We start from the raw sequence: 22,476 nt of genomic DNA, 5'->3' as shown, positions 1-22,476 counted from the left end.
AAGTTCATTTGGGATTAAGAATGAGAAAAACCCAAAACCCTGGTGCTTTTTTAATCCAAACTAAAACTTGGTATAAACTCAACATATAAAAAACTGAAATTTTCAGAGACTGGCTTACATATATCAAACATGGCACACTAGAGTAGCTTTAAAGATTTACTTATTTATTTATTTGAGAGAGAGAGAGAGAGAGAGAGAGCAAGAACACAAGCAGGAAGGAGGGGCAGAGGAAGGGGAGGGGAGCAGAACCCCCTCCCCAGCAGGGAGTCTGATGGGCTCGATTCCAGGACCCTGGGATCATGACCTGAGCTGAAGGCAGATACCTTCAGCTGCCCCACAGCTGAGCCACCCAGTTGCCCCACTAGAGCACCTTTAATTGACTTAGGCCTCTTTGTAAAAGGGAATAGTAGCATTTACAGGTAACTCTTAAATTTTAAGCTTTTCAATAACATTTTTTTCCCCTAATCAATAAACTGCCCTTATTTTTTAAGTCAGCATTTTATATCCTAAAAAAGGATGTGATTATATGGGTATATTGTTTCTGGTAAAAGGGAACTCAGTCCATAATTTTTAAACTAGAGCCTCTGGAAATGAAAAGAAGATAGGAAGAGCTGAGGTTGTTTGTCATTGTTGTTTTCCTTACATTTAAAAACAGATACTCCTGCTATTATAAGGAAGAAAAATATGAAAAGAGAAAAATATTTATTTTTTTATAATAATTTTTTTGGTGGGGGGGAAGGGTAGTTGTAAATAGTCCTTCAGGCACAAAGATGAATTGTTTAAGGCTAATTTTTAAAAATAATCAGTGTAGAAGAGGTACCCATCATCCTTACTTCTTCCTACTTGAATATTGTATAAGATTTAGATTGGATAAGTTTGGCCTCTTTTTGTATTTCATTGCTTTGATCTTTGTCTTTGCAGACCAAGAAACATCATGGTGTATAATTGCACAACAGGCAGCACTAATCCTTTCCACTGGGGTGAAGTTGGTATGATTTTACCTGTGTTTTTGAATGTTAGAATAAATCTTAACTTAAAATACTCACTGAGTTTTTATGTTAGAATATACCCACAAGGCATTAAAAAGCCACTGAGTTACCAATTTATTATTTTAAGTGCCATATTAGAATATCTATACCTATACTGCCTTGTGGTCCTTAGCAGTATTTCATAAATTAAAAAACATCCTGCAGTATATTCCCTCCTTGGCCCACCCTTTTCTGACTGTACTAATTTTCTGCTGCCGTCTGCAGCATCCTTAACAGATAAATGCCCATGATGAGGAAAGAGTGATTTTTTTTTTTCCCTCCCTCATGGTACTCTCAGGCCTGACGTTTTCTATCCAAAGGCAGTATCACTTCCAACTACAGGAGTTGTTATATTACAGAAGCCAGCTAGCTCCTAGCTACCTACCTAGCCAGCTACCCCAAGAGTAATAAATTAAGGAGTTAGCAAGGAGGATACGTTTTGCCAGAGTATTTTCTATTACATTTATTAATTTATTGAAGTTCACAAATTCACAGGAATATGTGTGCTATATTGCTTGTTCTAAATTAGGATTAATAGAACTTAAAGCCTACTGAAATTGAATAATTTTTAAATTATTTATGTTTTCAAATTTAAAGTAAGGTATATCGATGGCATTGATTTAGTAATAGGTCTTATTTTACCTCTCATTGAACAATTTTGTTACCCTTACAGAACAGTTTTGATTTTAAAGTAAATCTTTATATCATTTGTCCTGGGGTTTTTCTGTGCCATTTTTATTTCAATTTAAAGATTGACCATTATAACATGTAAGAAAAAAATCCAGTCTAAGGGTGATTTTAATTTTATGATAAGTATTTAAATAGTATTCTAAGAATTTTAAAACACTGAAATGAGTTAGGTTTTTTGTAATCTCTCATAGTGTTGTAAAGTTTAGTAAAAATCAAGTTGAACATTATTTTTAAGTGGATTTCTCTATACATTTCCATTAAAGTATTAACATAGATAATAGATTTGATTTTGTCGGTATTGTGTTGCCTAAATAAATTACAGCAGAAGTTAATTTTGGGTTGTTTTAAGCTTGTTGATGTATGTTAATTTGAGCAACTTAATTATTTATAAGCAAAGGATGATGATTTTCCTTTTCTTTTTTAAGTAAGTATACAGTAATAAGAATCTGGAAAGAGGAACAGAAAGAAAGAAGCTATCGTGAGAGGTGAAATATAGAAAGTGACATTGTAAACTGACATAGGTAAAACATTAAAAGGATTTTTAAGAGTGAATTGTAACAAAAATTCATTCATCTAATTAAAATTCATAAATAGTGACAGTTCTAAAACCACTCAAGTTCAGCAGTCTAATATTCATATTCTCTTAGCTACTATCAAGAGTAGAAAAGTTTGTTTTTTAATTGAGCGAACTCTGACATCTTCGGTAAAATATTTTGCTTTGTAAAAACATGATTTTTTTTTCAAAACTTCATTACATGGTTATTATCAAAGCTGTTACACAACTTTTCTTCCTCAGAATACCATGTAATTTCCACTTTCAAGAGGAATCCTCTCGAACAGGCCTTCAGACGGCCCAATGTAAATCTAACCTCCAATCACCTTTTATATCATTACTGGATTGCTGTAAGCCATAAGGCCCCAGCATTCCTGTATGATATCTACCTCAGGATGACTGGAAGAAGCCCAAGGTAATGCTGACTAGCTCTGTCTTATCTGTTCCTCTGACTGTTAAACAACCCATGCTTACACTAAAATGCATATTCATTAACTCTGTATTTGTTTATGCTTATGATAAGGCTTAATGGCCTTTTGTGAATGAGAAGACTCTTGAAATTAAGACTTTGTCAGAAAAGCAAAGGTAGTGTCATCACTTACTCTAATTTATTCTGAAGTTTGGATGATAAATTATTGTCATGTGCTGAATTCTAGGTCTAACTTTAGGTATTTTTTCTGAATAACAAATAACATTCAAAATGCTCTGATGCTTATTTTTCCTACAGGATATTATCTAAGTCATTCCTTCAAGATGAATCCTTTAAACCAAGTGGTCAGGCGCCCCAGTCTTAAGTTTTATTCCAACAACTTATTGCTTCATTATTGGAAGGGTGTCAGACATACAGTACCTGCATTATTGCTTGATCTTGCACTCAGGTTGACAGGTCAGGAACCGTGGTAAGAAGAATAGCAGTAAATACACCTATGTATTGGTAAGGTGGTGGAAGCTTGCTGGAGAGACAAAAAAGTCCGCTAGCATGAGCTTTACCTTTAGAATTACTAACCTGATTAATCACAATCACAATCAAGATGCTAGGACATTTCTTAGAAATTTAGAATATTTGGGGAGACTAATTGTGGATCTCATTCTTATTGGGCCATTGATCCTCCAAAATCCCATAATGGAGGAAATGTCCAGCATCAAGGTTGTCATTGTTATTATAAGCTGAAATTGAGCCCGTCTCTCCCCTTTAAAAACTTAGAGGTGAGTCTGTAGGGGATTAAGGGTAAAATGTTTGCTATGAGTGGATTGTACAGTTTTATATGAAAAAACGTAGAATGCTTCTAAAAAATTAATGGCTTGAAATATCTCAGCTGCCCATTCAGCTTATAATATGGTAATTACAGTTTTTGACTAATTTTCCAGGTTGAAAATGTCATAGTTTAAAACAAAAGTTAACAAATGGGAAGTTTTCTATTTTCTTATGGTTGTTATATAGCCTTTCTTTCTTCTTTTCTTTCTTATTGAAACCCCACAAACTTTAAAGTCCTCCTACTGTCTTTACCAGAATTACAGCAAAATGTACCATAAATATATCTATTTTTTTTAACTACATTGGCGTTACAGTGGAGCCTTTGATTGGAGAGTTCAGGATTTGAGTATTAATGTATAAAGAAGATGCTGATTCCAGAACTTCCATCAACTGTTCAAAAAATAAAAGTGAGGTATCTGCCAGTTATAGTGTATCAGGATCTGAGTTTCTTGTAGGGATTTTCTGTGGATTCAGTTGTCCATTATGTTCCTAACCCAATGTGTTAAATATTGAAATATGTGAGAGGTGTCAAATTGAACAACTTTAGGACAGGTAAAGAAATACTTAATGGAAAAAAGATCCAAAATATATCAATTATTTTGAAGTTTTTTTAGAGTGGTCTATGAAATGCAGTATTTGTGATTGGCAGCATTCTTTCATGGCAAAAAAGCAAATGTAAATTCATGAGTGATGGCATTGCATGCTTTCCTGATATTAATAAGGTTATTGCATATTACAGCAGAAAAGTCAAAACTAGATCAAAAAAGTAAAACAGGGTAAACATATCACAAAGCCTTATACAGAAAAGGGGGCTTAGTAAACTTAAACAATGAATGAATAGCCAAAGTTTATTAAATAATTTATAGTAGGTGTTGTTGTATAACAAATCATCTCAAATTTAGTGGCTCTTAGAAAAGCAAAAGTTACTTTATTATTTCTTTCGTTTTATTGTTTCTCTCAGGATCAGGACTTCAGGAGGGAATCAGCTAGGCAGTTTTGGCTTGGGGGTCTTTGACATGATTGTCAGATGGAGCTGAAAGGGGGCCATGCAGTGGAAACACCTTGTGTCGCTGTCTCTTCATAAAGTGTCAGGATCTCTTCCTGTAGTCTCTTTTCAAGGACTAGTGGTGGCCTTAGGGGAAATGAACTGCTTACACGGTGACCGAAGGCTTCAAGGAGAAGTCTTTCAGCAGGCAGGTGGAAGATGTGTGCATTTTCTGACCTACCCATAGAAATCATGCAGCACTACCTCATTCTTTCAGTCACACGTGAGTCACACAAGTCCTCCAAAATTCAAGGAAAGGGAATGTAGAGAATGTTCAAGATCATGTAAAATTTGAGCAAGTTAGTTGAAAGGTATTGTTGAAGCCATTTTGGAAAGTGCAATTGGCTATAGTCAGCCTTCTGGCCACAACAGTTCATGCTCCTCCCTCATGGGAAATACACTTACTTCTTCCCCCTACCAAGACCTTTCTGGCATCAGCTTGAAGCCACTGTTGGGTTAACTGAATGTGGTGCAATTGTAGATAAGGCTCTTTAGGAGTGGGTTTGCAGGTGTAGTTCCTCAAGTATTGGTCTGAAAACCTGTGAATAAAAGTGCCAAGTTACCTGCTGCCCACACACAACGTGTAAGGGTGAGACAAGCATAGGAAAATGACTGGACAATTTTGTGCAGTCACTGATCTGTAACAGTTTTGAATTCCAGCTAGGTTATGTTTGATGGTTTCTTAATTAGGGTTCAGTCCTACTCTCTGGTTGTTTTTTTTTTTTTTTAATAAAGATTTTATTTATCTGACAGAGACACAGCGAGAGAAGGAACACACAAGCAGGGGGAGTGGGAGAGGGAGAAGCAGGCTTCCTGCTGAGCAGGGAGCCCGATGCGGGGCTTGATGCGGGGCTCGATCCCAGGACCCTGGGGTCATGACCTGAGCCCAAGGTGGACGCTTAACGACTGGCCTCCTCTCTGGTTGTTCTTTGAGGTTCTTGGCTCTGCCCTCTGAGTCATCCTTCTTTTTCATTAAAAAAAAAAAAAAAAAAAATGGCCTGGGTTTACAACTGAATCACCTTCTTACCCTACTTCTTGCCCATAAAATGTTGGGAGTGCCTAGGGCTGGGATCAGCAAACTTGTTCTGTAAAGGGCCATGTGCATTATTCAACTCTGCTGTTAAATGTAGCTTCCACCTTGGCAACCGCTCAACTGTGCAGCCATAAGCAATATGTAAATGAGTAAGCATGGCTACATTCCAGTAAAACTTTATTTACAAAAAACGGGTGGCTTTGATCCCTAGGCTCTGGTCTGCTGACCCTTGATCCAGAGGCCTCTTTTCACTTTTTCTGTCCCTTTAAGTGTAAACTGATTAGATTCCTTTTAAAACTGCAGGTTTCCCGTATATCTCATTTTAAAACAATTGACTCCATTAGACCACAGCCATACGCACAGATCTCTTTGAAACATGCCTTTTTCTATCTTGGGTTCTATATGAGGTTGCTATGGAACAACACCCTTCAATCTTAGACCCTTGCCTCTTAGGTTCTGCCTCTTCGACAACAGTTTCTATGAGACATGTCTTTAAGATTGGCATGAACCTTTTGTTTATCTGAAAGGTTCTATGAGGAACTATTTTAGATCTTTCTGAGGTCTTAACAAAGAATCTTACATCTGCATTCTGGACTTGAGCTATACTCAGAAGTCATTTCTTAAAGAATTCCTGGCTGACATTTTACTTTCCTTCCAAATTCTACTCAAATAGTTCATTTTTTTTAAAGATCATCTTTGTCCTCTCTTGAGGAAATCTTCTTGGCTAGATCATCAAGTTTATTAGGTAGAGTTTTTATTTTTCATTTTACCACAAGTGACAATTTAGTTCTTCTAACTTCCAACAATATTTTTCTCACTTTCCTTCAAGCCCTCACAAGTACCTTCCTTAAAGCTCTCTTTAAAGTTTCCACTAACATTCTTTTCCTGGTGCTTCCAGGTTTCACCAGTGGTCTCCGCAAGGGCCTTCCAGATCTGTGTACTTGATCCTAAAGCCAATACTAGATGTTTTAGATGTTTATTATAGCAGCCTCTCATTCCCTGTACTGATATCTGTTCTGTGATCTGTGCTGCATGACATATCACTTCAAACTTAGAATCTTTTTTTTTTAAGTTGTATAATTGACATCAAACTTCATATCTTAGAACAACAGTCACTTTACTTATCTTATGATTTCTGTGGGTCAGAAATTCTAGAAGGCTTTACCTGAGTGGTTTAAGCTCAGCATCTTTCTTTCTTTTTTTTTTTTTTTAATTTTTTTATTGTTATGTTAATCACCATATATTACATCATTAGTTTTTGATGCAGTGTTCCATGATTCATTGTTTGTTCATAACACCCAGTGCACCATGCAAAACGTGCCCTCCTCAATACCCATCACCAGGCTAACCCATCCCCCCACCCGCCTACCCTCTAGAACCCTCAGTTTTTCAGAGTCCATCATCTCTCATGGTTCGTCTCCCCCTCTGACATACTCCCCTTTTCTTCCTCTCCTGTTATCTTCTTCTTTTCCTTTTTTCTTAAAATATGTTGCGTTATTTGTTTCAGAAGTACAGATCTGTGATTCAACAGTCTTGCACAATTCACAGTGCTCACCGTAGCACATACCCTCCCCAATGTCTATCACCCAGCCATCCCATCCCTCCCACCCCAACCACTCCAGTAACACTCAGTTTGTTTCCTGAGATTAAGAATTCCTCATATCAGTGAGGTCATGTGATACATGTCTTTCTCTGATTGACTTATTTCACTCAGCATAACACCCTCCAGTTCCATCCACGTCGTTGCAAATGGCAAGATCTCATTCCTTTTGATGGCTGCATAATATTCCTAAGCTCAGCATCTTTCAAGTGGATGCAGTCAGATGTGGACTGGAGCAGGTACGCTGTGGGAGTAGGAAAGGAAGGGTACAGAGCAGCAAGAGTGGCTGGGCATCTTTCTCATGTCACGTAGTCTCAGAGCCTTTCTACACCATCTCTCTACATGCACTGATTTGGGCTTCCTTCAACATAGCAGCCTTAGGGGTTGGACAGCATAAATGGTGACTGAAGTCTTCAAGCGTGAGTATTCCAGTGAGCAAGGTGAAAGCTGTATCACTTTTTCTTACCCACCCTTGGAGGTTATACAGTGTCATTTCCACCTCATTCTGTTGGTTGTAAGTTACCTTTTACCTCTTGATGGGAAGATAGGGTGATATTGTAGGTGAGCATGTAGGATAGAAAATATTGTAATCACCTTTGGAGTTCAAAGTCTGCTCCAAATAGGAAACCTCAAGTAAAGAATCTTCTTAATTGAGGTTTGTCCTTTGCAAGGCTAAGTATGAGAACAGCAATGACCCTTGACCTTGGGGCTTACAGTCTAAAGGCAACAAGAGCCAGAGAGGTTTTTCCTTTAGGCAGTCTTATAAATGTTAAGTAGAGTCTTATTTATATTATTTAATTTGTTCAGATATTTACTGAATAAGGCACTGGGCTTTATGTCTCATACTGGGACCTTAATATAGTGCCTCCTTCTACATTAAAGTAATGTTAATCATGGCATTCGTGGTGTCCACTTGATTCATTTACATTATTCTGTGTGTCAGCTAGATAAAAATCTAACTTACTGTGTTTCTCGACGTAATGATAAAAAGTACCGCTCAAACATGCCTCCTAAGGAATCCTGGGTGACAGTCACTGGGGACTAGGATGTATGGTGTTACTGCAAGTGGAAGCAGCATAAATCATTCACTCTCACTCTTGAAAGGCAGTAGATATTTCATCACTCTTAAAAATGGCATTAGAAAAATGGTTCCATAGTCCGATTTTTTTGTTATTTAGCCTGACTCTCTCTAACTTCTGTGAATCTGATTTCTTTTTTTTTTTATCTTTCTGGTTGTTAATGGAGGGTAGTTTCGGCCTCCATCAGGGAACGTTTAAAAGCATTTGGGGATGTTTTTAGGGGGAGGTTATGCTATTGGCATCTAATGGGTAGAGGCCAGGGATGCTGAATATCTTACAGTGCACAGGACAGCCCCCCACCACAGAGAATTATTGGGCTCAGAATGTTTGTAGTGTTGAGGTTGAGAAATCCTGGGCTAGATCTTGCCCTACTCTAAAGGATTGTGATGATTTTTTTTGCAGGTTGCCATAATAAAGGATAAATACATACTCAGAACATACATGGTGATGTAGTCTCAGGCATCTATCTGCTCATAGGGCATTTGAACCAAAGAGTGATTATGCAAAGTTTTAAAGTTTCTTTTTATCCCAGTAGTATTCAGTCCAGTACTTTTTATTGCTTGATAAATATTCCATGAACTTCACACGGAAGTGGCCTTTCAGATTTCTTTCTTCCCCTCCAATTTTTTACTGTATTTTTAAATGGCTGAATCAGTGATTGGTTGCAGGGTAATTCTGTCACTTGAGTGAATCTAAAGATAAGACTAGGTGACAATTGTCAGTGAAAAAGAAATCAGGAAGAAAAACTTGTTAAGATATATGTTGGAAAATGATGTTAAGCAAATATGTGTATGTGTGTAATTCAAGTGTACTATACTGGTTGTGATAGATATTGATTTAATTACAGACCTGTTATATCTTTTTTTTGTTTTTGTTATAGGAAAAAAATGGTCTAATCTCTTTTCTAAAAGGAGCATGTCTTGGTTTCCTCCCCGCTCCCCCCATGTGCTTTCTATCTGTCTGAACTCTTCCTGTCCAAATACAGCCTTCGATGCTCAGTAATTCTTTTCGTGTTTGATGGAAGTTTTATTTTGGGATTACTTTCTTGCATGAACTACAGTTTTCCTTTGCATAGTCCTTGTTGCCTCATTTTCTTGTAGTGTTCTGGATTCAAGGTTTCTTTCTAAACATATTGAATGTGTCCTCAGAATTGTTTAGCTAATGTTACTGTTTTGACTTTTCCCCCATTTCTAATGTTCTAATTGTCTCCCATTTTTCCCCATTTCTAAAACCCCTGATTTGGGGACTTTCTAAACTATGTAAATGCTAATCCTTATTGTGGGAATATAAATAGAATTCTTTTAGAGTATTTCTTCACAAATTATTTTTCTGTTTATCAGAGGCCAGGGATTTTTGATGTGTGTTTTGTTTTCGAAAGTTCTTTCTTCCCTTTTCCTACTTATCATAGGTAATTAGATGTTACTGCTCTGGTTAGTGTTATGATATCAATGACTTACAGTGAGCCATGATATGTAAAATGACAGATTTAAAGATTAAGGCCCTTCGTCCTTTTTAAAAAGGAACGAATAAAAAATATCAAACTTCCTTATTTCTATTCTATAAGGATGGATAATGGGGGTTTTGGGAAGTTAAGTGTGTATCTTGAATTTCTATTTCAGAAAGTTTTCAGCATGAGTCATTGATTTCACAGCACATTCAGACAACCAAGAGTGGTACCTGTTTGTGTTAAAGAGAAAGTTACTTTAAAAATATATTTGGAGAGAGTTGATTAAATGGCAAACGAGTATTTCTGTATACTTTGCCTCCATGATGCTAAAGAGTTGAGATTATAACGTAACACCATATATTATGAGTTCACAGGAAATCTTAGTAATTGTAGCTGAACTAAAATGTGATTGAAGGAACAAAGAGCAAGGGAATACTAATTGAATCCATTTATTTGCTTAGGATTATAGTAGAAAATGTGACCTCAAAGTACTGTATTTCCTTTGAAAATTAATTTCGTATATCAACAGAACTCTGTTTAGGCAGCATTAAATTCATTTGCTGCTGCTTAAAAATTTTTTCCATTTTGGATTTATAAGATGTTCTTCAAAGATACAGAAATATTCTTACTCTCTGGTGGTTTGGTACACTAAATGAATTACATATTATAATTTTACTGTTACTATCTCAGTGTAGAAACTGATACCCTGGGTGGTGATGAGATTTTTCCTAATATATGCAAATTATGAATCTGTCCATTTTTCTTACAATACAGGATGATGAAAACAATAACTCGTCTTCACAAAGCTATGGTGTTTCTTGAATATTTCACAAGTAATTCTTGGGTTTGGAATACTGACAATGTCAATATGTTGATGAATCAACTAAACCCTGAAGATAAAAAGGCAAGTATTTTATTAGAAAATATGTAGCATACTAATTGGAGAACCATTAGCAACCTGAGAAATAATTGGACATTTTCCACAAGCAGTATGCAACAAGAAAGACATTTGACCTATTTATAGTGTCTCGTTAGAGCTTCAGTCGTAATTGTTGGTGGTAAAATTGCTCTATCTTAAAATTTATAGTGTAAGTATTTGAGAGCGGCAGAGATGCTTTCAAAGTATGATTGAAATGTTGATTCTTTTTTTCCCTTTAGTCAAATTCATAGAAAACTTGGATTTCTTTATGCATTTTTCCTTCACTTTGTTTTCTTTGAATTTCGAGAAAAAATCTTCTCTCTGAAATTGTTTTACTCATATATTCTTTAATTTCTTATCATTCCACATTTTGTCCTCTATTAGTTTGAAACTTAAACTCTTTATGTGTGTTTTTTTTTTTTGAGGTTACCTTAAATATTTTAACATGCATACCTAACAAAGTCTAAATTAAGCAATTTCTATAGCCTCTTCCTTAATGATATTTAGGACCGTAAAGTGTTTAATATACATATTTATACATTACTTCAGTTCTCTATTTAAATCTTATAATTAGATACGATTTTGGTTAGTTTTATTTAGATTTAACCAATACTTATCAGTGTCTTTACTATTAGATCTTCTCTTTAGGGTCATTTTCTTTCAGCTTGAAATCTATCCAGAATGTGATTTAGTAGGGTGTCTGTTAGTAGTGAACTCTCAGTGTTTGATTGTCTGACGTGTCTTTATTTCACTCTTGTTTCTGTAACATGATTTTGGCACATTAAAGATAACTTTCTCTTTTGTATTCCTTTAATATTTGGCTTATGTTATTGCTGTTGAAAAAACCAGTCTCATTTGCTCTTGCATTATGGGTCAACTCTTATTCTTGTCTCTTTTTCAGAGTTTTTCTTTGGTATTATGCAGTTTCACTGTGAATATGTCTGGGTGTATATATATATATATATATTTTTTTTTTTTTTAATTTATCCTGTTTCACAGTGGGCTTCCTGGATCTGAAGTCAAATTATTATTATTTCTTCACATATGGCCTCTTCACCGTTCTCTTGCCTTCTTGTGAAATTTTAATGAATTTTAGATCATTCTCACCTCCAGATCTTTTAACTTTTATTTCACATTTTGTGTCTCATTGTTTCTGGCCTGAGAGCTAATAATTAAAGTTCTGTGGTAGTCTTTCATCTGTGCCTAAGCCACCCCATTGAATTTTGGGTTTCAGGTATTTTCACTTTTAGAAGTTTGGTGTATTTTTCAAATCTTATAGACATTTCTTAAATAATCTTTAGAATTTTTTTTCTTGACACATGGTAGACATAATTGTTTTAAATTCTGTTTCTGCTAATTCAGACTTCTAAAGGTTGTGCAGCTTAGCATCAGCCACTTCATCTGTCTTTTAAGCTAGCTCTCATTCATGGCACCTTGTTTCTTGTTTCTTATTGTTTGACTGTAAATTCATGTTCCTTGAGGATTTCTGTGGGAATTTTTTGAAGCCTGTGTTGAAATTGCAGTTTCCCAGTAAGGATTCGCCCTTCTGCCAGTAGCCTAGTGAGTGTTAGCATTAACTAGCCAGGTGACATTAAGATGTCAGGACCCACTTTGAAATATCTGATGAAGTTTTTAGCACAACTCAGGTGAATATGGGCCTTCAGTAGGCTGGTTCATGATTACAGTTTCTCAAAGGCGATTTTTTTTTTTTTCCCATCTTCCCAGTCGCAGCTTCCTTTCTCTTTCCACTTCTTTCCTTAAAAATTTTAATGTTTTATTTAATATATCCAAAATAATATATAATTTAAACAAAAATTTAAAAATTACTTAAAATTTAAAGAACTATTTAAAGGATACTGAGCCTTTCAAACCCAGTGTGCATTTTACACTCTCCAGCACATCTCAGTTCAGACCAGTCACTTTCAAGTTCCCAAAGATATGTGTGGCTTGTGGTGGCTACCATACTAGATAATGCAGATTTAGTCCCATTGTACTGGTTGTGCATGACAAAAGCATCAAGAGTGCAGGTTTTCTGCCCACTTCTGTGTGTGGTGGGTTTACTTTTTTTTTTTTCACCTTTGCTCTGAGGCTACAGCTTTTGGAATTTTTATCTTTTTGAAGAAATATTCCATAAGACTCCTTAACTTATGGGGCCGGAGGCTTTATAAGCCAGTCTTCCTCCTTGCCTACAGCCTTCAAAGCAGAAGGTATAGGTACCAGGGTCCTGCAAATAATCTCAGGTTAGGAGATTTGTAGCTTCTGCTGATTCCTTATTTTCTCCCTTCCCATCTTCCCTCTCCCCATCCCAGTGTACAACACATGCTACCCAGTGGATTATCAGAAAGTGAGCACCCCGGTGAAAAAATAGAACATTATCCACAGAAGATCCCCTCACGCCCCCTCCCAATCACTATCTTCCAAAAGTAACAACTATCTCAGATGCTAACACTAAATGGTAGTTATACCCATTGTTGACTGTATACAAATGGTATCATAATACAGTATTTTTTCCTTTTTTTGTTGATATTTGAGTTATTTCCAGTTTTTGGCTATTAGGAATAATTTTTTGAACCATGTGCACACATTTGTATAGGATCTATACCTAGAAGTAGAATAGTAGCTAAGTCAAAGGGTATTTGTATGTTCAATGTAATTGATAATGCTTAACAGTTTTACACAGTAGTTGCACCAATTTATATTCCAAGTGGTAGTTCATGAGAGTTCCTGTTAATCCATGTCCTCCGAACAGTTAGCCTTTTCATTTTAATTTTTAATTTTAGCCACCTTGTTGGGTGTATAGTGGTATCTCAATGTAATGTTAATATGCATTTCATATTACGTAAAAAGTTTGTGTAGAAATGGCAAAAATTGCCAATAATCCTATTGCAAATGGGCTAGAGATGAGGAGTTTACAGAAAATAAATGCAAATGATTCTTAACCATTTGAAAAGATACTCATCCTCACTCATAAAAATGGAAATGTAAATTGAAACTAGACTGAGATAATTACTACTTAACAGTTTGCAAAGATGCAAACTTTGCCAACATACCCTTTTGGTAAGGCCCTGGCCAGTGGGAGCTCTCATACATTGTTAAGAGAAAGGTATATCTTTCTCTGACCTTGTATTTTCAACTTTTCTGTATCCTTATCTTTTAGATATTTCTCTTCTAAGCAGCATATAGGTTTTTTTTCAGTCTGATAATTTTGGACCCTTATTTGGAAGACTTAATCCATAATGTAATTTCTGATAATACTTGATTTAAATCTAACTCTTAGTGTTTCTGTTTGTCTAACTTGTTTTAAGTTCTTTTTTTTTTTTTTTTTGCTTTCTTTGAGGTTATTTTTTACAATTTTCTATTTTCCCATCTGTATCAGTTACATAGAAATATACTAGTTGTATTGGTAGGTTACTCTAGAGATTACAGCATCCTTCCGTACTTTATCAAGGGCTAATATAATATTGGTACTTCTGCCCTTTCTTGGATAATGCAAGGACCGATACGTATTTTAATTCTGCGTGTGCATTATAGGTCTTACAATCATTATTCTTACTGCAGTCTGTGCAGTAAGTATTCACATAGATTTACCAGCATAATTGCTCTTCATTTCTTCTTCCATCTCCAGACTTCAATCTGGAATCATGTTCATTCTGCTTAAAAAAATACCCTTTAGTGTACTTTCCTCTGGTGTGAGTCATCTGCTGATGTCACATCATCCCGGTTTTTATTCTTCTGGAAACATCTTTGTCAAAGATGTTTATACTGGTATAGAATTGTATGTTAACAGTTTTCTTTGAGCCCTGGAAGACATCCTCGCATAGTTTTTTGGCTTCCATTGCTTTTGAGAAGTCTCTTTCAGTTTAATACTTGTGCCTTTGGAGGTAATCCATAACACCTTTTTCTGCTGTCTTTGAAATTTTCATCTTTGATTTTCAACAGTTTTACTCTCATGTGCTCAGATACATGTGTATATGTGGTGTATGTGTATTTTGAGTCTTCGACTTATGTACCGTCATTTTGGGGAAATTTCCAGCTGTTGTCTTCTCAGATAGTGCTTCTGTTCCACTCTTTCACTTTTCCTGTGGGGATCCAGTTACACATATGTAATGACTTCTCATAGTATCTCCTATCTGAAGTCGAGTCTCCATTTTAGTGCAATGTTACTTTAATGGTTTATTTATGTAGCTCTTTTGGTCTACAACTTGGTATTTTCAGATAAGTGATGGTAAATACTGAATAAATTGTTTATCACGCCAAAAAAATAATCTGTTTCTGTATGGAGAAACACTGAGCAGTGCATAGCCCTCTGATTTTGCCATGACGTAACACTTTTGTAAAATTTTCTTTTCTAGATTTGTCCATCCTTTTCATCAAATGGCCTCCTTACTGTCCCCTAAACTCCTAAGCCAGCTTTCACAACATATTCTTTCTCTTGATGTCATCACTGTTCTATAGGAAAAGTAATCTGTGTGGTATGCAGATGTTCAAGAAGAGATACTGTAGATAGAAACTGGAAATAAATGTATTAGTACATGTATAAAGTGGTGAGGAATACATAGATTATTTGGACAATGGAATTTTATCTTTTTATTTTTTAATGGTACAGGCTTCTTTCTTCTTACACTTCATATACTTCTCTTTAAATGCTGGCATGAGTTTTCAGATTATCTTCTGAAATGTTTCTGTGTTTAGTGGAAGGTATAAAATAGGAATAAGAATTTCTTTGTGAATGGCAGGAAGATTTTAAAAGTTAATATTATAAACATTTTGTAGTCTTGTCATGTGCAGTTAGCCTTTAAAAAAGTATGAATTTTGGGGGCACTTGGGTGGCTCAGTTGCTTAAGCTTCTGACTCTTGATTTCAGCCTAGGTCATGATCTCATGGGTCCTGAGATCAAGCCCTATGTCGGGGCTCTGTGCTCAGCGTGTAGTCTACTTGGGTTCTCTCTTTCTCTGCCCCTCTCCCTGTGTGCTCTCTCTGTCTCTCTCTCTCTAAAATAGATAAGTAAATCTTTAAAACAATTTTAGAAAGTGTGAATTTTTGACTAGCTATGAAAAAAATTATTCAAGAGTGTAACCAATAGATTTTTTGTTTCTGTAGACCTTTAATATTGATGTACGGCAGTTACATTGGGCAGAATATATAGAGAACTACTGCATGGGAACTAAGAAATATGTATTGAATGAAGAAATGTCCGGGCTCCCTGCAGCTAGAAAACATCTGAACAAGTAAGTTTTTTACATTGGCTTGATTTCATCTTGTCTTCCTTATGAAACATTACACAATTTTTTTTTTGTTTTTTTTGGTAAGCTGGTATATTGAATGAAAGATACTGCTAGTGTAATATATTGCATTTAGGAAAAGTGCTTACCTTTGGACTGAAACTTTGGAAGTTTTAATTTAGCCTATGATTGTTGAAACTTACTATCAATTTATACTGTTCCTTAGCCCTAATTTCAGGTGGGAATTTAGTTTTGAAAATCACTATTATCTTTTTTTATATTACTGAAGAAGTAAAGATTTCAGAAAATAAAAATGTAAACTAGAGGTAATTTTAAAAAATAAACAAGGTAATATATTTGAAGGGTTTGTTTGTTTGTTTACTTTTTGCCCTAGTCAAATACATCTTTGGCAGGGGAAAAGAGATAAAATAATACATCAATCAGCATAGAATGTTATAATTATTTCCTTAGTCTCATTATAAACGTAATATATACTTACTGTTTTAAAAAACCTTAGACAGCACAGGAAAAATCATTGTTATCCCATTATTCAGAGATGCAGTTAATTTCAGTAGTAACCTCTTTCATTTGTAGTGTTTTTATAATACAATTTTTATAACAGTTTTTAAGACCGTCACATCATTCTTCTTATACCTCCAACTTGTATGAGGCTTTTGCAGGGCAACTAGTTGTATAGTTGAGGAAAGTGAAGCTTAGGGAAGTTGTGTTTGCACAGGTCATATGTATTAGGTGACAAAGGAAACTAGAATACTTACCTTTAACTCCTAATTCAAAGGTCTTTTGGTTTTTTATATCGTTTGTATATTATAGTCCTATCTTGGACTGCCTATTGAAGTTAATGGAATTTATGTAGCGTTGTTACATATCTGAATGTTTGTATTCTTTTCTAACACCATTAAAATTATAAAAAACATTTTGAAACATGAGCACAGTGACATTAATATTACTCTTTGAGAATGGGAGGGTCCTCCTATATAGACTAGTGCCATGTTTCATTCACGGATGAAGATTTGTCCAATTGGTTTTTGATCATGTGACTGTCACCTATAACTAAAGAAGTTCACTTGTCTGACAACTTGCTAAAGAAGTTGCTAAAGATGTTAAAACATGTTTATTTTGTCTAGAAGATGATGTATATAATGAGCAAACCTTTTTAGATTAGTTAGGAAGCTCCAGAAGTACAAGGGGCATGTCTGTTTTACCTACAATATACTTAGTACTGGTCGCACAGAAAGATGCTCAGTAATACTGGTTGAATGAATAAATTTGCATCCCAAATATACTGTTACAAAAACCTTTGTGTTATTCATTGTTAATAGAGGTTGTGCGTTGTTTGATGGACTGCATGGTCAGGTCTGACTTTTGCTAACTTTCTAACTTAAGGGCTTCTAGTTAATTTTTAAATAGGTTTCAAATTAATAATGGATTTGAAAACTGAGCATCGATTATCTGCCATCCAGCAATATTTTATTCTAGAAAGCATTGTCTGATATGTCTCTTGATTTGCTTTCCAGGTTGAGGAACATACGATACGGTTTCAATACTATCCTGGTGATCCTGATTTGGCGCATTTTTATTGCAAGATCACAAATGGCAAGAAACATCTGGTACTTTGTGGTTAGTCTGTGTTACAAGTTTCTGTCGTACTTCCGAGCATCCAGCACTATGAGATACTGAAGACAAGAATTTAGCATTAGAACATCTATGCATATGGTGGTCTAAATGCACAAAATGTAAAATGTACTTAAGTCATCTCACCTTTTGTCAAGACATTAAACCATCTTAGATCAGAGTGTGGAGTAAAGTATGGTACATTTTATGTAACATTTTAATGTTTATGCTTATAAAAATCTAGTGAACACACTGTGGTTATGCCAGCTCAAATCTACAATAGCCACCAAAACCATGACTTAACATTTTGATCCCTGGGGACAAGGGGTGGGGTGAGGGTAGCAGTGGGGAAATAGGAACCCTGACCAGTATAACTGTGCAATTCTGGAACATATTAATTAAAATATGCCTTAACATTTAGTGATTTCTAACTCTAATATATAGTGCAGTGGAAAGCATTTATTTGGACAGGAATGCTTAGCTAAGTTGGTAGATATTTCATTCTTCAGTGTTTGATTTTTTTCATTGGTTGTAGTGGGTTTTAGTTTTGTTAAAACTGTAGCCAAACTTATTTTCACATCATTCTGTAAGTTATTGAGTGGTCTCCAATATGAAAGACATGTTCTCAATTTCCTTTCTCTGATTAGTGGTCTGATGCACATCATTTTTGTATAAGCAATAAGTTGCTTCCATAATCAGAAGGCTGTATGTTATTCTAAAGACCCTACTGGATCTAAATAGGTTTGAGAATCCATATCAACATACGCTCTGTATTTTTTGAAGGAAAATGAGAATGAATTCCATAAGACTATTACGATCAAAAAGAATAGGAATACATTTTTCTTGTTCACATTATGACCAAATAAAAATTAGCCCTGTGAAATTTTGTTCATGTTTTGAAGTTGGAGGATTTCTTGAGACTTTGGCAAAGGGGGGGTGCAGGTGGGGAGGGAGTCACTATATTTGTGCTCTCTTCCCTTTATACATTTTATTAACAGGACTTCTAAAAGGCTTGTACAGTCTTTCCAATGAAAAATGAAAGTGCTTTATTATGGAAGAATGTATTTGCAGGTAGTCATAATAAGAAAATGTTCTCACATGTGTGTAAACACATACTAAACTTTTGACCTTGAGAGCTGAATTCCTTCAAGAAAAATAAAATAGTGCATAAAATAGCATGTATAAAATTAAATAAAGGACTTTATTTACATACCACATTACTTAAAGTAGCAAACTGTTGAATGAGTTTCAAGATACCATTATTTTTTCTGCATGTAGTTTTAGCTTTGAAAGAAATGCATTATAGAAACAAGTAATAGCAAAAAAATTAATGTATATTTTAATGATACATTATTATTCCCTTTAAACCTTAATAGTAGTTAACTGTCCTTACTGTTTTAACATACATTTGGTTTGACAGATTGATCAGCATAACTCTTCTAATTTAGCTGATCAAGTTGTACTATATTTAAATCATCAACAGTATATCTTGAATGTGTTTAATGAGGTCAGTTCACAATACAAAAAGCTACATAGAACTTTACATCTTAATTTTCTCTGTCAATTTAAATGCAATGTGTAAGAAGTTTATTTTGTTATTGTGAAAAAAACTAAATGTAAAGGAAACCACTTTCTTCCATGCAGGTGCGTTATCTTGAAAAGGAAAAATGCTTCCATGTTGAAGCCAGATTTTCTGTAGTAAAACTTTTAAACATTATTTTAAAATAAATAAATAAAAATATATACACACACACACACACACACACACACACACACACACACACACATATATATATATATATATTTTTTTTCTTTGAAATGATACTAAGTCTCTGGTCTAGGACCGTACCTTGTGTAAGGTGTGAGAGACCATGACAGTGTCTGAAAATGGAATAAATGATGATGCCTTTAATTTAAAGTGGCCCGCTGATTAACTCTGGATGCTCTCTACATCGAGTACTCCATCTCTCCAAATACATTTCCATAATTTGTTGAAAACAGGCTAACATTTGTATGATGTTTATACTTCTGCTGAATATACTTAAATCAGATGAATTGTCTTTGTATCTTGCAGAAGAATCAGGTACAACTTTGCCAGGCATGTGAAGTACAGAGGGGGGTATGTCTTCTGACCTATGTCATTGTTCTTGTAATTCAATGTAAAGAAATGCTAGCTGGGACAGGTGCTGAGGCCACTGCATTAATGTTGTGTGTTTGTTTAGAATTCTGTTTTCAGAAGAAACTAATGAATAAATTAATATGTGATTTTAGAACTTAGTTCTAAAATTAATATGAAGAGTATATAGGTTGTTAATCCCCACCAACGAGACTTTAAGCTTAACTCAAAGATTTTGGAACTCATTTTTTTTTGTGTCATTTGCTAGACATGGTTTTTAGTTATGTTTGATTTTATTTTCTACATGAACTCAGTTTTTAACATGATAACCTAATTAAATTTAATATTTCATTTAATTCATTTGCTAAAGCCATACAGTAAAACATTTGGTTTTTTTTCCCCACTATTCACTCTTGATTCTATGCTTTTGTCAATTGTGACATCATTTGTGGCTATATTGCAGTTTGACTTGGCAACATTGATATGTTTTAAAGCTCAACAAAGAAGCATGGCAATACGCTCTTTGACTAAAGAATGGTATAAACATGGTATAAAAATGGTAATAAAGCTTGGAAGCAGGGAGGAAAAAAATCTTATTTCTCCCCTTTTTTTGTGTGTGTCTGTAGGAACTGGTTCAGGGTTTTTTGCTTTTTGTTTTAAATGTAAATTGATAATCTTTTATAAGAAGTAAATAGAAGCATTATTGGGTGCCTTTGTTTGTAAACCAAAAAGTAATAAATGAATCCCTATATTTCCATTATAGTATTTATTGTATTTTTACAATAATTATCCTGAAAACTATATTGAAAATATTGCCTGTCAGATAATGTGGTTAGAATTACAGGAAGCAGGCCTCACGTATACTACTTACCTTTTTTAGGTACACTTATTACCTCTTGTATCCTAATGTTATTTGAGTTTCTTACAAGCGTTTTAGGGGAAGCATATGGGCAGGATGAATACCTTTCATTAAAGTATTATTTTTACGTATTGTCTGGAATGAGGTCGTTTTTCTGTTTTCTAAAAACAGTACCAGGAAAATGCCAGGGTCTCATTTAGGCTCCAGCTACTCTCCTCTGCATTGAATGATAACCATTTTAATTTATAGGTACACTTGTAGTAGTTTATCTGTTGAGTAAGGAGGAGGGAATCACTCACTAGTGATAGAGATTAACTATAAAAAAAGAAGGTATTGGGCTAGGTTCAGGTGAGTGTAAATGGCCTTCCAAGAATGCTTTCCAGGCTGCCTCCAAGCCCTCACTTGAAACCATTAGCACTGATTTGCTCTACTTTGAGAAAAACTCTAAACTTTTGCATGAGAAACTAGAGACTGGAAGGTATGCTGCATAACTTGATACAGAAATGAGTTAATTAAACTTACAGTCTCTGTGATAAGAGAAATATGAACTATTTTCTTATTGAATTAATGTTTTTATCTTAAAGCATTTTCTAGTCATAGAGTGAATTTATCTTTTTTTTTCCTTCTGGTGGTATGCTCTTCCATTTCTGTTACTCTTAAGATTTCTAAGCTAATCATCTGTCATTTGAGCATAGTTGTGCATAATTGTTAAATAATTCCTTTGATTTTTTTCTTTATTAAAGAAAAGTTTGAGTAACATTAAGTTTGACCTGCTCCTTTTGCAAGTTGATGGCTCTAAAATACATTTATATAGAAAAACGTAAAGTGATAAGTATGAGTTCAGTATCCTTACTGTGGGCCTGAACTCAGGGGAATAAGGCTATAACTGTCTTTTTCTTTTCTTTCTTTTCTTTGGGGGGGCAGTCACAGATCACAGACACTACCTATAATTTTATACAAGAAGAAGAGAGGCAACAGAGTGAAGATTTTTCTGAATTCATTAAAATATACAAATATTCATAGTTATTCTCTTTGAAATATTTACCTTAATATTCTCCACTAGATGCTTGACTTCGCTTTCATGTTACAGCTTCATGGAGTTGAATTAGGTGTCCTCCAAAGATGCTTTGGAGGCAGAATTCCATTATTTTCTGCTAGTTGTACAGAAAACCTAACACATTCTCGCTCTCAGTCTCATGTGTAAATCTGTGGAGAACCTTGAGATTTTTGTGACCAAGGAATAACTAGAAAGTGTTAGGTTGAACCATATAAAAATGCTAATATTTGATCGTCTTAGACCTATAAAGGTCTAAAACTTTCATGTGACTCATCCTAGTATTAGAGCTGCTTTTTTGGTTTTATTTTTTTAACAAACATCTGAACTAAACATACAGTTGAATGTGGTCTTATTTAAGATTTTATTTATTTATTTGACAGAGAGAGACACAGCGAGAGAGGGAACACAAGCAGGGGGAGTGGGAGAGGGAGAAGCAGGGAGCTGATGCAGGGCTCGATCCCGGGACGCTGGGATCATGACCTGAGCCAAAGGCAGGTGCTTAATGACTGAGCCACCCAGGTGCCCCAAATGTGATCTTATTTAAAATAGTCATCCTGGGAGATTGTATATTTCATCAGTACTTAAGTTTTTGACATTAAACACCTAATTTTCTGCTTTATGTTGTATCTTTCGCAGGTTCTTGTCATTTCTCCCAACTTGGGTCTTGTCTTCTTAAAAGGAAAACCAGCCCTGCACCTTTCATGTTGTAGAAATAACACTAGTAAACATTTGTTGAGCACTTGCGATGGCAGGCAGTACTCTAAAGATTTTACAAATATTCACTTATTTATGCCTTTCAGCAGTGCTTTGAGGAGGGTTCCTCTATCACTTGTGTTTTATAGGTGTGGTAACTAAAGCATATGATGGTAACAATTTACCCAGGTTACACTGGCAGTGGCAGAGCCAAGGTTTGAACTCAGGTAGTCTAGCTCTAAAGCCCC

General features: G+C 35.0%; 1 protein-coding gene across 2 annotated transcripts in view; it reads left to right on the top strand.

Moving 5' to 3' along the window:
* FAR1 (fatty acyl-CoA reductase 1) overlaps positions 1-20,605 on the top strand; it is a 68,294-nt gene extending 47,689 nt beyond the window's left edge. The window contains exons 8-12 of one of the 2 annotated variants that reach the window (XM_073882887.1): positions 922-989; positions 2,999-3,170; positions 10,505-10,634; positions 15,750-15,877; positions 17,407-20,605. In XM_073882887.1, coding sequence (XP_073738988.1) covers positions 922-989; positions 2,999-3,170; positions 10,505-10,634; positions 15,750-15,877; positions 17,407-17,569 — 661 coding nt within the window. In that variant the 3' untranslated portion in view covers positions 17,570-20,605. Of the gene's footprint in view, positions 1-921; positions 990-2,514; positions 2,687-2,998; positions 3,171-10,504; positions 10,635-15,749; positions 15,878-17,406 lie in introns of both variants that reach the window. The other variant, XM_025894138.2, reaches the window with a different exon arrangement.
* Positions 20,606-22,476: the final 1,871 nt, after the last annotated feature.

This window comes from Callorhinus ursinus, unplaced genomic scaffold (assembly GCF_003265705.2).
Source record: "Callorhinus ursinus isolate GAN/ISIS: 27379988/994484 unplaced genomic scaffold, GSC_fseal_2.0 scaffold49, whole genome shotgun sequence".
Classification (NCBI taxonomy): Eukaryota; Metazoa; Chordata; class Mammalia; order Carnivora; family Otariidae; genus Callorhinus; species Callorhinus ursinus.
This window is presented reverse-complemented; position numbering and strand designations above follow the sequence as displayed.